At 45.1% G+C, this 17887-nt stretch overlaps 1 protein-coding gene across 1 annotated transcript in view; it reads left to right on the top strand.

Moving 5' to 3' along the window:
- The window catches only part of Tgfbr3 (transforming growth factor beta receptor 3), a 150378-nt gene that overhangs the window by 40888 nt on the left and 91603 nt on the right, over positions 1–17887 (top strand). Inside the window, exon 2 of the mRNA XM_051198460.1 lies at positions 7913–8097. Coding sequence (XP_051054417.1) covers positions 7913–8097 — 185 coding nt within the window. The remainder of the gene's footprint in view (positions 1–7912; positions 8098–17887) is intronic.

The following is a 17887-nucleotide window of genomic DNA, read 5'->3' on the forward strand; positions in this document are numbered from 1 at the left end:
CTGGTATTTGTGACATTCCTTCTTCCAGAGCTCAATAAGAGCCAGGCTGTTTTGTTGACTGAGAAAACATTGCCCCTTTCTCGCCGATTCTGGCATCCCACAGTGGGTAGAAGGGGTTTTCTGCTCGGGGATAGGATAGGTCTCAACAGTGCTCAGTCCCACAGTCTGTGGGAGTCTGTCCCTCTTCGAAGTTGACAGCATTGCAGAATTCCCTGGGGTCCAGTAACACAAACTCTTATTAGCCAATGGTGTCGTTGCAATAAAAAACCTCCCCACTGCAATGTCCTGGTCCCAGGCTATAATGTTACCCTTAATTCCCACTGCATTTTTACCACTTTTATTACACTTGAACACACGTTTCTCATTAGTACCCTGGGTGATATGGGGAATCAGAATACTGGAAATTAGGTGGAATGGGTACCAGATGTTTGTGTCAGTTTGCTTGTCATTAGGATTCAAGATGCTTATAGATCACATTGAATAGATGTGAAAATAACTTTCTATACCCTCCTCCAAACAATACCCTTCCCTCTGTGTGGGACTGGATGTTTGTTATGTTAAGTGGAACAGCAATGATTGCTTTTGGGGGCAGGTAGAGTAAATGTAGCGTGTGTGCAGCAAACACATCTGTTCCCAAAAGCTTCATCTGCAATCTATCGAGGCTGGGTACTGGCCCTCAGCCAGCATGGATGCAGGGGTTCTGAAACTCAGGCTGAAATTCTGGGTGCAGCTAAAACATATAATGAAGGGGCGAGTCTGTTTTCATTTTCCTCGTGAGTAGAACTGGGGGTTTAGATATTGATGGTATAGTCAGATCTTACATAGTTTCCCATGAATCCAAACAATGGATCATTAATTGAAAAGACCAGGAGGAGATTTGGTCAAATGAGGAAGGAGCTGGTGGTACCTTCCTCAATGAGAACATGCAGTCTTTTGAGTTAGCTGATGACTACGAGTATGAACTGAACAGTTCAGTTTTGATGGATTTGTATCATTTTCTCTTATGAGACATGAATGCATGCTTGTGCTTGGTTTGTGTGTCTATTGGCTGAGTCCTCAGTGAAGACCCATGAACTAGGTGGTTTGTTGTCACGGGAGGAGCTGGACCTAGAGGCCGAGGAAAACCAGTTCCCCTGCTGCTGTTGGCTGGTGAAGTATGACTTTTGGCCACAAAAGCACCCTCTTGTGCCCACTCTCAAATCAGAATTTTAGCTACGTTATCCCAGTTGAATTACAAGGACGAGATGCAATACGCATATGCTATGTGGCCCAGAGCCGGTACATGCTAGCCTTTCCATAGGAGAGCTCCTTGTGAGACCTGTCACATAAGGTGGACAGCACTGGGTGCTAAGTGCCTCATGGTGTGCTTTTGGAGGGTGCTGCTCTGTGAAGGAGGCCAGTTTGGTGATGGTTGTGTCAGTGTGACTGTGGCATGCACTATGTGTCTGTGAGGGATGATGCATAGAACTGAGCCTGCCTCAGGGCAGCAGAGAAGAGGTACATTCAGACAGGACACTGTGTCCAGTAAGATTTGAGGAGGCTGGAGTTCCTAAAGACCCAACAGAGAAGGATCAACTCAGCTTATACTTGGAGACCACAGGGAATTTAGATAGTTTGAGGAGCAGGTCAAGAGGGATGGCTCAGAGCACAACATGTAGCAGATAGCAGAATCGACAGAAATGTCCAGTTGGGAAGATGCAAGTGTGGAATGGCCCCAAAGTGGGAATCTCTGAATTCATTGCTGCCAGGGGCTTGGCATCTTGCAACAATTGGCTTCTTATAGTGGAATAAATAAGATTTATTCTACCCACTTATAAAAGTTTCTGTGAGGATTCAGGTAAAGCATCTGTAACATCATTCTAACTATGAAATAGTAGGGTGAGGGCGATGGCCTGTTTTCTTGTTTGTTTATAAGAGGCAGTATTGTGTTATAGCCAAGGCTGGCCTGGGACTTGCAATGTAGCCAGGAATTACCTTGAGTTTCTGATCCTCTTGCCTCTGTTTCCTGAGTGCAGTAATTACAGGAGTGAGCCTAATTCATGTAGAACCCCAAATTTCTTATGTTCTAGGCAGGGATTCTACCAAGACAAGTGCCAGACCTCTTTCTGCCTTTTTGTTCTTCAGTAGTACATGTTTATGAATGCAGAGAATAGTAATCTGGGTTCATGTCGCCTCCCGAAGTGATGAAGGAGCCTTTGCTCCGTCTCACTGCTCTCTGATTACAGAGACAAGAATATATAGGAAGAGGAGGACTCTGGGTTTCCAGCTTTGGCCAAAAAAACAAAACAAAACAAAAAACCTCTGGCCTGTGAAGACACTCCACAGCTCTTCCACAGGGCACCACAGAGCTTCAAAGTGTGTTTGCCTGGTGGTTGGAGGTGTTGCATCCCAGTCAGGGTAACTAGAAAAGAAATAACTGTCACTGTGCCCCCTGAGACACATGTGGTGGGACTGTAGAGTGGAGGCTGCTCTGGATGTAGCTAGGCACTGCAGTGTGGGGCATGTTGACAGAAGTTTCTCTCCAGCCTGGCTCTGTCGCCCTTTAGTCCCAAATAAACACACAGGGGCTCATATTAATTATGAACCTTTTGGCCAATGGCTCAGGCTTCTTATTGACTAGCTCTCTCTTAATTGTTAACCCATTTCTATTAATCTGTGTATCACCATGTGGTCTTGGCTTACTAGAGAATGCCTGGCATCCTGTCTTACCAGTAGCTACATGGCGTCACTCTAGCCTCACTCTCTGTGTTCCTCTTCCCAGAATTCTCCTTGTCTGGTAGCCTTTCCTCTACTTCCTACCTGGCTACATTCTGCCTGTCCATTGGCCAAACCAGCTTTATTTGTCAGCCAGTAAGAGAAACATATTCACAGTATACAGTAGAACATCCCCCACTGGGGGCAGAGCTGAAGGGAACCTCTAACCCTGTATATCACATCTGCTTCCAGGCAACAGGAAGGAGGAAAAGACAGGACACACCTTCTTCAGAGATGTAAAGAAGCTATGCATGCAGCCATTGGTTATCTCTCAGAACTTGTTCGCATGGCCATGCATAGCTGCAGAGCTGGGACAAGGCAGGCTTCATCTGGGATGATTATGTGCCTAACAGTTGGTGTTGGGAGGACACAATAGGCCTGTATCTGAGCCAGAATGGCTTAAACATTGTAAGCAAGTGGTAGGGGATGAGGCTGGGCTATAAGGCCGAGCCAGGTCTGAGTGGCTTTGTAAACCTTGGGGTGGTTTGGGGCTTCACCTGGAGAGTGAGAATTCAGAAAGTCCTTCTAGAAATCTTTATTTTATTTTTGTCCTCTCTCCAGGTTTGGGTTAGCCCCTCGTACATACTGTACTCTGCACACTGACCCAACTATTTCTCTATGGTGAATTCTTGGAGAGAAGTCACTGGGTCAGAGGAAATGGCTTTTGCTCTCTCACCCAGTCTGTGGTTTCTGGAGGTGGTCCTGCCTTACAGTTTCTTTTTTTTTTTTTTTTTTTTTTTTTTTTGCTTGCTTTCTTCCTTCCTTCCTTCCTTCCTTCCTTCCTTTCTTTTCTTTTTTTTATAAGCATCCCCTCCCTCTCGACCTTTTTTGAAAAATGAAACATTTCAACATAAAAAGATGTTGAAACCATGTTTGCTGCACAGCCAGATTCCACAATTAGCAGTCTGCAACAATTGCTTTTTCAGATTTATCCCAGTCTGTCCATCATGACATTTTCATTTTGGACTCATTCCAGGGTAAGTTACAAACCTCAGGATCCTTTACCACCTACACCTAGGACAGGTCTTATTTATTTTTGTTTATTTTATTCCTGCAGACTGTGTGGGCACAGCTCCCACTCGCTCCTCACACTGCTGTCTGCCAGAGGCAGGTCCTCTTCTGAGGCCTCAGGTGAACTTAGAATATTTCTGACATATACTGTGTTGAGCCCTCTTCCTTTTGTTTTAGGTGCAGATGTGTAGCACCTAGCATTGCCCAGCAGAGTAGGAGCTGGATAAACAGGAATGGTTTTCTTACTACATTTGCTGTATCTGTCTGACGGTACACTGAGCTGCTGAAGGCATTGTTTTGTATGATTTCGTGTGTATGTGAATGTCCCTTTGCACATGTGGAGGTGAGAGGCAGATGCTGGGCATCGTCCTTTGTCACTGTCCACCTTATGTTTTGAGTCAGGGTCTCTCACTGAGCCTGGAGTTCACTGATTAGCTGGGTGGGTTGGCCAGTAAGCTCTGAGGATTGGCTTGGCTTGGTTATTTGCTACCATGTGCGGCTTTTATGTGGGTGCTGGGGATCAGGGCAGGCGCTGTGCCAACTGAGCTATTTTCCCCAGCCTTCTTATACTTTGTGGTGGTGGCAAATAATTTCTCATATACATACATTATTTGTACTTTTTGTTCGATTTTAGCATATGCTTAGTCATATGCCTTCTTTTTTATTTTTATTTTTCCAAACTTGTAGGGGAAAACTCTGGTATGTTGAGAACACTCTATACTGTGCTGGTCAATTTTCTGTTGCTATAACAAAATAGCTGAGGTGACCAAAGGGAAGAAAGTTTGGCTTCTGAGGCTGCATTTCAGGGCTTGTCGCTGTGGTTGCTCACCTGCATAATTTTGGGTCTGTAAGGACATAGTGTGTCACAGTGTGAGCATGTGGTAGAGGGAACTGCTCACCTCAGGGTTGCCCTAGAGACAGAAAGAAGGAAGGTGCTGGAAGTCCATTACCCTTAATGGGTCTCTAGTGACTTCTTTGCACTGTGCCCATGTCGTCACTACTCCATAGCAGCTCAGGAGACAGCCACTCTGCCAGAACCTGGGCCTTGAGAGCATATTTAAGATCCAGAATACAGTACCAAGTGCTGAGACAAGAACTGTAGAGAGACCTTAGAAAGGGCAGTTGTCCTGCAGTGTGATCCGTAGACTGTGTGCATCTTCCATTTGACCTTGGATTGGAGCTGTTCCCCAAGCAAGAGCAGTCAGCAAGCAAGAGACCCTGAGGAGTGAGGATGGCCTTGGGGAGGAAAGGCACGCTAAGCAGATTGCAGGCCCCTTAGTAGATGTGTTTTGGGGTCAAATGAAAAGACTGTATTTTATTGTGGATAAATAAGAATCTGGGAAAACAAATAGGCTGATGGATGTTTATTCTGGGAGAAATTACTTACACCAGAAACAGATGACTGCCACAGGTTCCCGTCCCAAGGATGCCTCAGGATGCTCTCTGTCTCTGACCAGAAAGCTAGAGAGCAAGCTGGAGTCCAGGACTTAGTCCCCCAGGTCATGCCTGCACCTGTCCCCACACCCCAGTGGGTGTGGTCAGTGCAACGGGTGTAGGCAGGATGGATATCTCACTACAATTCCCCTTTTAGTCTCAATAAAAGATTTAGGCTTGATACAAAAACTATATACAAAGACAGTAAATATCAAATACGCTCTAAGAAAAGGAAAATTAAGAACATACAAACTTAAGACTTTCAATATTTTTATTGTGTTTCATGGCAGGAGTCTCTGAAACCAACTTGGTTCCCAGTACAGTAGCTATTATGTATCATCTATATCCCCAGAATCAGGGGAACACACTTTCTCTGAGGCTCACCCACAGATTCACGCCCTGCTATTGCTTTCGCAGCCTCTTCCCTCACCACCTCCGGTCTTCTCTGAAAGCAGCCGGGCACTATCCAGCAGTAAGAGTGGCAATGATTATTTGAAAAGGCACAAACTTCATTTCAGGCCAGATTGCTATTATCAACCTAGATAATTTCTGTGGGTCCTGAAATAGACTTGGCCCAGTAGGTGGGGTGCCTGTTTATGACATAGCTTTGGGGTACTGCAGTGGCTAGTCCAGAATTTCAAATGGCATTTGAAACCGAGTCTGCCATTCTAAAGAATGTGTTTGTTATTTAGAGGGTAGGAGGAATTCACTGAAATGCGCCCAGGACTGGGTCCCCTTAGAAAAGGTTGAAGCTTGGAGCCACCCTGTATTCACAGTCCCAGTGAGATGTATGTGAGGTGAAGAGTTAGTTCTAGGCACTCTTCCCTCTGCCTTCTGAAGAGTCTGGAATACACTGACAAACACACACTAAATAGGAGAGCAAGAATAGGAATTTATTGTGAAAGAGGAAAATTCACAGGAAGGTGATAAGTCAAAATCCAGAAACATCTGCTCCAGTTTGGAGGGAGGGGAATTGAGGATATGGGAAATCTGAGTAGTTGAAGGTGGTTTTGGGGAGAACACAGTGGGTTTGGAGAACAGGAGTGGCCGAGGACAGATATACAGGAATGACAAAGGTTTAGAAGTGGTTCTCTCTGGAATATAGAATGGGACATGGAGTATGAGAAATGTGTCTGTCCAGGTATGTTGACACACCGTTCTCCCAGCCTGCCATGAGCTCAGTCAGTGGAAGCCTGGGGTACAATCAGAGGTCACTGTTTCCTTCTTCGGAATTCAGACTTTAAACCCACAAAAAAAGGCACCAGAGGGAAGTCTCCTCGGCTAACATACCAAGGTGGTATATTTTGGGGGTGACAGTTCCTGTGCCCCCTTATTAGTATCTCATCTCCATCAGATGTCTTATCAGTATGGGGTGAAGCTGAGTACTGCAATTGTAACTCGTAGCAACCCCTTTCTCATTCATCCCTGCAGGCAAGAGGTGGAGGGGAGAGGGAGAAGAAAGGGATAGAGGAGTGAGGGAGTGATAAAGGGAGAGAGAGAGAGAATATGAATGAATGTATGAATCTGGATCTCCAGACCAGGGTCTAGAGTGGGATCCTGAGAGCGTAGTGATGAATATGAATAACTGTTGTCACCAGGGAGATTAACGGGTGTATTGTTGACTGGCTGCAGCAGCTGTATACACCTGTAGTCACTGTAGTAAATGGAGCAGAGGAGATGGGCAAATAAATTATAGAGGATTGAAGGGGTAGCAGAGGAGTACCTCCTTCAGCTTGGGGGTGGGGTTAGAGTTGAAGAGTTTGGGTGACTGAGACAAGGTATGCACAGACATGGAGTTGAGAATCTTCATGTGGTATCTGGTGCTCTTCAAGCAAGGTGGTGTTGCTGGAGACAGTTAGAAGGCTAGAACCAGCAAAGCCTGGTTGTGGGCCCTGTGAAGGGACTCGGGCTTTGCTTAGTGATTCTTAGAGGCCAGGGCATGCCTGCAGAAAGGGAGGCTGGGCGTCTATGTGTGGAACTACTGTAGAGTTGGGCTCCCTAGGCTCGAAGGACCCCCTTGCTATAGAGAGACTAGAGAGGTTGAAGAGCACAGCCTCCTTAATTTTGGGGGGCAGTTGGGAAATAGAGGTGGAGTGGATGGTTTACAGCTGAAAGTGTGGTTGGCTAGAGGAGTGGAAAATGAGGAGCAGGAGTCAAATATGGCCAGAGTCCTACTTTTCCCATTTGTACCTCTGCTCATATTGTACCTGTTGAGGGAGGATTCTCCTGACCTTTGCCCCAAACTTTGCTGTGCAGGTCTGGCTCCAAATTCCTCTTCTTACACATTTTGTTTTTGTATTGTTCTTAAATTTATTTCTCATAGTAAAGGAAAACTCTTAAATGCAATTTTAGATATTCGATATTATTTGTGTATATTATTAGTTGGGCTTTAAATAATTTATTCCAGCTATCTCAGGTTTTCTTTCAAGAAAGGAAATAAAAACACAAATGTCAAATGGAAGGTATCCTTCACCCAAAGGAATACATTGGTGACCTGTGAACCTAAGGAGAATTGAGAAATCAAATACAGATCAACATTATGAAAAAAATGTAGAAGATTGGGATTTCAGATGATGAGACTAGCTGTTTAACCTTTGATATCTGAAAACAACTTAGCTGTAAAGGCCCTTCAGCCAGTTTAGCAGTGTATCTACCACCCAAAGTGTCTTCTCTACTGCCACTGAACAGCTCGTGTCTGTGATTACATCCACAGGTCCAGAGCCCAGCACCCAGTGTGAACTGTCACAGATCAATGCCTCTCATCCTGTCCAGGCCTTGATGGAGAGCTTCACTGTTCTGTCTGGTTGTGCCAGCAGAGGCACAATTGGACTGCCACAGGAGGTTCACATCCTAAACCTCCGCACTGCAGACCAGGGAGCAGGCCAGCCACAGAGGGAGGTAAGTGTGGGTGTTGCCGCCTGGGTAGGAGACTGTGGACATCAGAGAATAACTCTGCAAGTGGATTCTTTGCCTCCATCCTGGGTTCTGGTGATCAGAACTCAAGCCTTGTAATGAAAGTACTCCTACCTGCTGTGTCATCTCGTTAGCCCCATTTACCTAAGACTTTAAATTGTCTCCTCACCCTTACACATGGCCCTCCTTTCCGCTTGCCTTGCTGTGTCTTATGAATACATTGGATGGATGAGTCTGGAAAAACTCTAGAACAGACCTTGAGGGTAGTTCATTATTGTGGTTGAGGTGTCTTCTTCAAGATGGCGGTCTTGATGGTCATGGAGAAGATAATGGAAGATTATTTGGTGTTTGCTCTGGGCTGTTGAAGACAGTACTATAATGGCTTGGGGTCCCTTTATTATGTTTATTTTACAGGTCAGGATACAGGTGTGAAGACATGAATTACAGAGGCTAAATACCCATCCTTTCCTGTGACTCAGTGATAGCTTAGAATGTGGATGAGTGGTCTCGTAACTTTTAATAGGATGGATTTTTCTCACAAAAACAACACACAGTTATTATTCTTTCTCTTTTTTTAGTTTATATGTCAGCAGTGTTATCAGGCAAGGATTATCTCTCTAGGGGAAAATGTCCATGGTAATTCTTGATGATGGTGGAGTTTAGGGAGATGACTGAAAAATGGAATTTTTCTCTCAGCTTTCTTTTGGTCAGAAAAGTGAGTTTCCACAGGTACTTGTCTGTGTGCGGCAGGCATCTCCTGTCTTTTGGGGTCTGTGGGGGTAGTGCAGGCATGGAATTCCACCAGGAAAAACAGAACTGACTTAATCTGATGAAGGAGTGCAGTGTTGGCTCATTTCAAAGTCAGGGCATCTAACCCTTTCCAGCTCCATTGGAAATTGTTGTCAACCCTCTTGGTGGCTTGCCATTGTGGCTACAGCACATTTTTCAGGCCAGATTTCTTTATCCCAGTAATATGTCTTTAATTCTGAACGTACGTGGGAGAGTTTGTGGTGGGAGTGAAGCCGGGTAGGGGTAGGAAATACAGCCCCTGTGAGGCAGTGCTGACTCCAGCAATTCCTCAGCATAGCAATTACTCATTTTATATATGTTTCTCTCAGAGGGACTGAGGAGGAAAAAGAAAGTCCGGGCTGTTGCAGGAACATCAACAACCAAAAATTCTTAGCGTTAAATTGTGCAGTACTGCTGTGGACTGAGAAAATAGATTTAACGGGATTGCTGTGGCAAACTAAAAAAGAGTTCAAGGAGGGACAGTGCAGAGGACATGGCATTTCAGAGGATGTGTGGCTAGCTAGGGGCCTGGCAAGGACAGTGAGAGGGCTCTGCTGGGCAGCCCCAACGCCATGACCCTGTCGTGTCTGTGTAGTCAGTGTATATATTTAAAGTGTATATATTTCTGCCAGTAGGCCTCTGAGGGAAATTGTAGTATTGCCTTCCTTGGAGACCTGAAGGGTTAGGTGGCTGTAGTTCAAGCTTGCTGGCAGGCATGATATTGGGACTTTGGATACCCCATCTGGCTCTGCAGAGCTGATGTACACTAGATCTTGGAGTCTTTCACATGTATTGAGGATGACACCAGGCAGAGGAGGAAGGAGGTAGGGTGGAGAAGTGCTCAACTCTCCTCCCTACTTCATGTGTGGCTGGAGACATGTTCCTGCCTGTGTGTACCGCTTTGAGATAGGTTACCCAGTCCATGCATTACTCCGGGAGATACACACAACCAAAGTGCCTAGAAAAATGGCTGTCATCTGAGAAATGAGTAAGTTAAATGTGGTATGTCTGTGCATTGGAAAGTTATTAGACAATTAAAAAGATATAGAGTTATAGGTACACCCCACAGTACAGATGAAACTTAAAGCACTATGCTAAATAAATGAGATAGACACACAACTATGCATTTTATAACTGCACTTAGATGAAGTGTACAGAACACACAAATACAGACAGGGAAAAAGTTAAATGAGTGTTTGCTTATGGTTACACTGGAAAAGAGGTGTGGGTTGACTCTTGTCTGTAGTGGGGGCCTTAAGAGTGGAGGATAAAATTAATCTAAAATTAAGCTGTAGTGATGGTTATATAGCCTGGCAGCTATACTAAAAACTGTGGAATTATAATTTAAATTAGGTAATATGTAAATTCTATCCTTTTTTTAAAGTCCTTTGACTTCACAGTGTTCTAATTAGCTCATAAAGTCAACTTTGACCAATCCCCCCCTCCAATTTTTAGGATCAGAATTGGTTTATCTTTCAACTTAAACTCCATTTATTTTTGTTTTTGTTATTCTCACTGGATAGCTTGATTTTTGTAGCTATGGCATGGCTATGTTAATTGTAATGGCAGTCCTGTTTTGTCGGTATATGTAGGAAGGACCAAAGGTAGGTAAAGTTTATACCAAATATTTAAGTCAAGTGTTTTTCAAGCTAAAAAAGGGGGGGGGGAAGGATGTCTTTGCTTACAAACTAGTCAAAGAATTACCACCCTCCCCATGCCCATCTGGGGGAATCTGGCCATCTACGGTAGTTCCTCCCAAAAGTCACTCTTGAACTTGAGGGAATTATGTTTGCCCTCGGTTTATTAGAGGTGCAGGACTAGCAACAGGGCTATGATAGACCACCCCTTCTCTAACATTTGACCAAGCTCCCACTTCCTGGATGTCATTACTAAGCTTCATCTGAGGTGAGGTTTCCTCTTCTCCTCAGCAGAAGTGGTCAGCAGGCTGACAAGATCTGAGGCATAAAACAACTCTTGTTATGCTCAGGTTGGGTAAACAGCCACATGGGCCTGAGGGGAACAGGCCAGCTTCAACCTGTGGGGGTGTGTTGCTCCATGGTATTGCTCACCCACTGGCTGTCTTCTGGTGTGAGACTGAGGAAGCTAGATCTAGAATTAGGGTTTATTTTTCATCTGGGACCATACCTCTCATATGTAATCACAGGCTTTGGGAAATAGCAGCCTGGAAAGAAGTGAGCAGGAAACTGACCAGAGACCTCTCAGTACAGAGGAGAAATGAGGCCAAAGGCCCTGAGATACTAGATTATTTATTCATTGGATATGTGTTGCCACTTTCTTTGCTTTGATTGAAAACATCATCATCATCTCTATGTGGGCTGGGCTGAGGTGGGTAGTGAGGAGGCACAGTCCTGGGAGCCTTCCATCTTCACAAGGATTCAAACTCAGGTCTTCAAGCATTTTTACCCTCTGAGCCATCTGGTTGGCTACACCTTGTGCCTGTTGACTGAAGCCTCTGTGAAGCCAGGAGTTGGGTGCTTTAGGGCACTTCCTGACTATGAGAGGGTCACAGCACCCTCTGGCTGGCTGTGGAAAAGTGCTTTCAATAGAAGCTGGGATAGTGACAGTTTGTTTCCTATCTTTTTTTTTTTTTTTCCTTGTGGTCTGATTCTCGGTGGTATGTCTTTTCCCACCTACCTCATTGTTTCTGTTAGAGTTGGCCTCCTGCACCACTGCATGTGATGAGGAGACACAGACACTTACTTACACTTGTTCTGATGTTGAAGGACACACTGTTCTTTCTGGGGGTGGGGGAGGGGTGGAGATTTAACTCCTACTGCCTAGAACGTTGATTACACATGTGCACTACCATGTCCTGTGTATGTGGTTCTGGGGTTTGAGCCCAGTTCATGCATTCTCCCCAGGCACTCTGACTTGACCCACACCCACAGTGAGTGTGTGTCAGTGCCTGACTGCAGGGTTGGAGTGAGGGATCAGGAGGCTTCGATGCTGTGGCCAAGGGACCAGATTTAAAATCTCCAGCTGTCAGAAAGCCCATCAGCCCTCATAGTCTGATGTATTTGCTTCTCAGCCTCAGTCCAAAAGAGGGTTTGGGGGAGCTGCCAGCAACAGACACATCAACTTTGTAAGCAGATGCTCAAAGGGAGGAGACAAAGGCTCAGTGTGCCAGCTGCGAGGGTCCCGTGCTTGCTATGATTGAGGTTGTATTAATCAGGCATACACGTGGCTCTGAGGTGTTCTATGGATATACCTTCCCTCTGGATGCCATCTGTTCCTTCCTCGGCTTTTCTGGGGGCAGGAAAAGGGAAAGAAAGAAAGACCCTAAAGTGTACTATTGGCCTTGAACAGCTTCCTCATCAGCAGACAATGGTAGCAGCAGCTCAGATGGTACTGGCCACAGTGAACCCTCCCCTTGCCATTCATGCACAGATACTAGTTGGTCCTGGGAGGGAGTGGGGCTTGGCTGTTATAGTGGAAGGGGACATCTAGGCTTTGGGAGGTCATGCAACCGATGGGTGCAAGGGCCTGCTGCCTCTGAGCAGTCTGGTCCTCCAGCTCTCTACCCACTCTGAGATGGCCTCTGTAAGCTCTCACTTTTATTCCAGGCCAAGTGAGCTCTGTCAGGTATCAGAGGAGGTGGCTCTCCCAAGGAACTGCACAAGCTACAGCAGGTTCCTTTTCTGGGGTTATTGTCATTACTGTTTTGTTTTCCTTGGGGGCTTCACAGTGGTATTGAAGTTGGTCTCCTTGTGGCAGGACCTCATCTTTCGTATACTTTAGGATTAGCATAGCAAATGCCAGCAGTTATAAAACACAGGGCTCAACCTTAGGAGCCATTGCTGGGCTCACATGGAACACCCCTGCCAAGGGGCTTGTTTCCAGTCACTCATCCCCAGAAGCTTTCTGTGGCTTTCATTAATGTCACTAGATGCCACCTGAGAATGGGTGCTTCAAGTCCTAACTACATCTGCTTTAGCTGTGTAGGGGAGCTGGCAAGTGAAGACACTCCCACCCACAGTGAGTAAAGACCTCTCTGATTTCACATCTTTTGATAGCTCCATGTAAGCACCTGCTGCCTGAATGTCTTGCCCCTCCTTATTCACCTGTCTGTCAGTATCTAATCTTTCTTTCTGTAGCTGTGATATTAACACATGAACAACTCTTTTCTTCTTCTCCCTTACCCTTTGAAATCAGACACAGCAATATTTGGAGAGGGAGGAAAGGGTAATGTGTCTTGCCTGGACCCATCTTAAAAAAGAACAGATATGCCACTTCAAGACTAGATGTTTGGAAAACTCAAGAGGGTAGAACATCACTTAAACTAGCAGAATTTCTTCCCTAAGGGGAGTGTGTTTGTTCTGTAGTTAATCACGAATGTCTTTCCAATATGATTCCTATGAATATATAGAAGTAAACAAGCCCTCAATCCCAAGGGGTTATTTACATTCATGGCATCTTATATGCAGCCTACATAGTAGTAGATAGACACTGTTGAAACTTGGTTTCTTTCTTTAAAAAAATGCTGTATGTGTTTTGTTTTGATGCAGGGCCTTCTAAATGCTAGGCATGTACCCTACCACTCAGCTACCTTCCTACATCCTTTCTTTTTAAAATAATTACATCAGTTTATTGATTGGTTGATATTCTGGGGTATGTGTGCACTCCTGTTTATGCCATGTTGAGTGTGTACAGAGGTCAGAGGACAACCTGTGGGAGTCAGTTCTCTCCCTCCACTATGTGGGTTCTGGGGTCTAACTCAGGTTGACAGGCCTGGCTGTCAGTGTCTTTACCTGCTGAGCTGTCTCTCTGGCCTTGACATTGAGTTTCTGAATGAGCTTCATCATAGACAAGCGCCACCCGCTCTTAGGAGAAGTCACTCCAATGTAGCAGGGAGGGTTGTTTCTAAACTCATGGCTGTATCACAAACCTATAGCAGGGTTATTAAATTTCCCCAAATCTCTCTCTCCCCTCCGTTCCTCCCCCACCTCCAGTCCAGTGTCCCAGTAGAAATGACTTCCTTTCCTTCTAAGGGAGCTGATCTGACCCATGGGACCAGAGAACCTAACTGGATAGGACATTCACATCATTGAAGAAGTGCCCTCCCTTCTCTTGATGACACCCAGTGCAGTTTAAAACATGGTGGCCACTGGGTAGTGTGATGGTGACAATTCAGGCCAGGGAGAGGAGCAGGATGGGAGGCAGCAAGGCAGGGATGTCATAACAGACTACAGCGGGAGCTGGAACTAACTGCCTGCTCTTTTCAAAGATGGTTTCTAACAAGTTGGGGCAAGATGTGTAATCTGAAACTACGAAAACTCTCAACTAAGAACTTCCAAAACCAATTTTGGAAATCTGAATTCAAAATTCAGAGGGACTAGTCAACAGCAGGCTTGGCAAAAGAACCAGGACACACACTGAGCAGAGAAGTTACGGTATTCCTATGAGGACTTGGGCTGGTTGCAAAGTTGTTTAAACACTAACCCTAACCCCTGTTATTTCCAGCAGGACTGTCTACATGATGTATAATTGCCTATCAGAGCTCAGATTAGACCTCTGCCCTAGCAGGGGAATTGAGCCCATACTCTGCCACTTTCGTGTGAGGTAATGCTAGGTTGTGTTCTATGATGCCTGGAAGCCGATAGGTTGGAAGAAAAATGAAACAACTGTCTTCCTACGGCCTCCCTTGTCCTCCTCAGGAGGGAGAAAAGACTACACTTGACCCCTTTTTAATCTGCCCAGCAACAGTATTTCCCAACCAGCGTGGTGTTTATCTTCCTGGATATTAGGGTCACACCCTTGATCTGTGCTGTCGTGGTCACTGCTCTTGACTCTTAAAATTTCCTGGACTCTTGTTAGAACATGTTTCTACACAAATACCCTCCACATTTCAAAATGTGATTTATTTTCTCTGTTAGCATTTTAATAGCACAGAAAAGCCATAGACTATTGTAAGGAGCAGATCTGTCCATCAGCCTTAGCCCCCGGCTATGCTGGTTGGGCAGATGCCCAGTGTGTACATGCCCAGCATCCAGTTACACACCTTATCTGCTATCTTGACATTTTGTTTGAGAATAAAGGGAAATTTACTACTACCATTTTCATTTGAAGACTCAAATTCTGCAGCAGTGTTTATTATATTACCTCCCATCCTTCCCTTGACTGTGTTTTACATTTCTGGATAAATTAGACATACTTATTTTACTTATTCCCCCCCCCTTTGTAAAGGCCTATGTGAGCTTGGCCCCTTTGCCTCTAGGCAACGTCTTGCATCACTCATTCCCTCTCCTCCGGTCCCTGTTGTGGAATATTAGTTTAAGATGTGTTACATTTGTTTATGCTGTGGAATATTTAATGATGCAAAGATGTGTCGCATCCTTTTACCTTGCATTTGTCTAACTCTGTGAAGCTGTGTTACTTTGCCTGTCTAAAACACCTGATTGTTCTAATAAAGATCTGAATGGCTAATAGCTAGGCAAGAGAAAGGATAGGCCGGGCTGCCAGGCAGAGAGAATAAACAGGAGGAGAAATCTAGGCTCAAGAGAAGATCGAGGAGAGAGAAAAGCAGAAGGAGAGGGGAACACAAGGGGCAGCCACCCAGCCATGGAGTAAGAAGGAAAGAAAATTAGAATAGAGGAAGATAAAAACCCCAAAGCCAAAAGATAGACAGGATAATTTAGAAATTTAGAAAAGCTGACTAGAAATAAGCCAAGCTAAAGCCGGCCATTCATAAGTAAGAATAAGTCTCCATGTGTTTATTTGGGTGCTGGGTGACGGGCCCCCAAAGACCAAAGAGTAAAAAAAAAACAACAGCTATACCTCTCCTTGCTGAACTCCTGACTGAGTGACCATCTGGGTACCTGTCTACCCTCCCTGTTGCCTGAGTTCTGATCTGTGCTCTCCTCAGGGTGTCATACCAGCACATGGGCTCATGGGACTGGAAAGGGACCCTCAAGTCGCCTCTAGAGGGGGCCAGTCTTACAGTTAACTCACCCTCAGACAGGAACTGTCTAGCACCCAGCCCCTCCCTGCTACCAGGCTACCAGGCCATGCTGGAGAGCGCTTCCCTCTACCTCACTGTCCACTCCTCACCGACTTCTGCTGCCTTTGAGGCTGCCGAGTATCTCTTTCCCTCACTGCCATCTTGGTTTCCAAATGCTGTCAGTCTGATGGTTTGGCTTCCTTTGTGTCTGCTTTTTGAGGTCCTCAGTTTCCCTTCTTTGCCTCTCTCAGAGATTCCAAACTAAGCAGCCGTTGGTCTTGTTTTCCTCTGTCTGCTGTCCTGGGGTGGCTTATCCACCTTGAGGGCTTGGATTGTCACCTCCTGCCTCTGGTTCCTGAAACTTAGGGGCCTCTCATGTGGTAACACTGCTGGAGTCTCTCTAGAATGTCGCATCCTCATCTGACTTGAAACTCCTGGGTCCCTGAGATGCATTGTGGCTGGTGGCTATTAATGAAGCCTCAGGTCTGGCACTTCCTGAGTGAGCAAGCAAATGTGGGCTCCTGAGGAACTGCTTAATTCCTCAAACCCAAATTCCTTTCTAGGACATGCAGGCAGACTGTAGCCCTTCACTGAGAAATACTCTATGTGCTTGCTTGCCTGTCAATCATCAAATGACATTAATTAAAACAAATTATCTCTGAAGTGGAATTTCAGAGACTTTCTAAGCCAGTTCTCTGGACCCCAGGGCTAATTTCCCAGGTCCCTTCCTGGTGCCACCATGCCATCTAAAATCTGAATCATCTTAGATTTACCCATCCCTTCAAATCCTGTATCTAGTTAGTCACTAAGGTTTATCTCCATTTCCTCCACAGTTGCCCTGTGATTTTTCTGTTCCTTTTTCCTCACCATGTGGCCTTCTTAGTCAGTCTCCTGAGACTACCATCTTCAGCTTTAGGCCTTTATTGTTTCCCTCTAGCTTGGGAATGACTTCATAGATCAAATCTTCCACTCTTTTGTTTGCTTATGCACAGACCCATTTCTTGAGTTACTTACTAGGAAAACACTGCTAGGTTCTTACTCATCTTCATGTCTGTAGCACCTGCATGGGATTAAAGAATAAATTTAATCTAGCATGACAGACAGTTTAAGTTCAGATGTTAACGGGATTTTGCAGAAACTCATGGAGGGAATGGAAAGCAGGTGAGACTAGAATTTCCAGAAGACAGAGTGTCACCTGGCAGAAGGTAGGGGCCTCTATCACAGAGGGAAGAGTGGAAGCCATACAAGGAAGTCAGATCTTTGGTGTGTGTGGTATGGCTGTAGGCCATCATCTTCAGATCAAGTCCTGCCTATTGCTTTATTTATTTTTAAATAACTATCGAGAGATCATTTACATACATAAACTTCACCTGCTTAAAGTTGACAAGTCAATGGCTTTCGTATATTCATACGAGTGTACATTAAGCAGTTGGGTCTGTTAATAATGACTGTCAATTTGACACGATTTAGTACCACTATCAAAACAAATCTCCAGGTCTGTCTGTAAGGGATTACCTAGATTAGTTAATTGAGTGGAAGACACACCTGAATGTGAGTGGTACCATTTATTCCAGGGGCTGGAGGTCCTGAGGATGGGAGCTAGGTACAGCATCCATTGTTTCCTGACCTGGAACTCGAAGTGACTGGGCTGTTCATGATTCTGCTGCCATGCCTTCCCAGCCATAATGGACCGTACCCTCAGTGTGAGTCGCAGCAAACCCTTCCGTCCTTAAATTACTTTTGACAGATATTTAGCCACAGCAAGTGCTTGATACAGCCCTATAATCTAATTCTACATCTTCATTATCCCTGAAAGAAAACTTGTCACTGTCCCATTTTTTTGAGTTTTTCTTGCTCAGGCTAACAACTACTGACCTAAATTTCTTCCTAAATTTGTCTGTTCTTGACAATTACATACATGGAATCGTGTAACAGGCTGATTTCTGTGGCTAGCTTCTTCCATTTAGCATAATACACTTGAGATTTACATATGCTTTTACATGTATCTGTTATATTATTATTAGTAGT

Source organism: Phodopus roborovskii, unplaced genomic scaffold (assembly GCF_943737965.1).
Source record: "Phodopus roborovskii unplaced genomic scaffold, PHOROB, whole genome shotgun sequence".
Taxonomy (NCBI): Eukaryota; Metazoa; Chordata; class Mammalia; order Rodentia; family Cricetidae; genus Phodopus; species Phodopus roborovskii.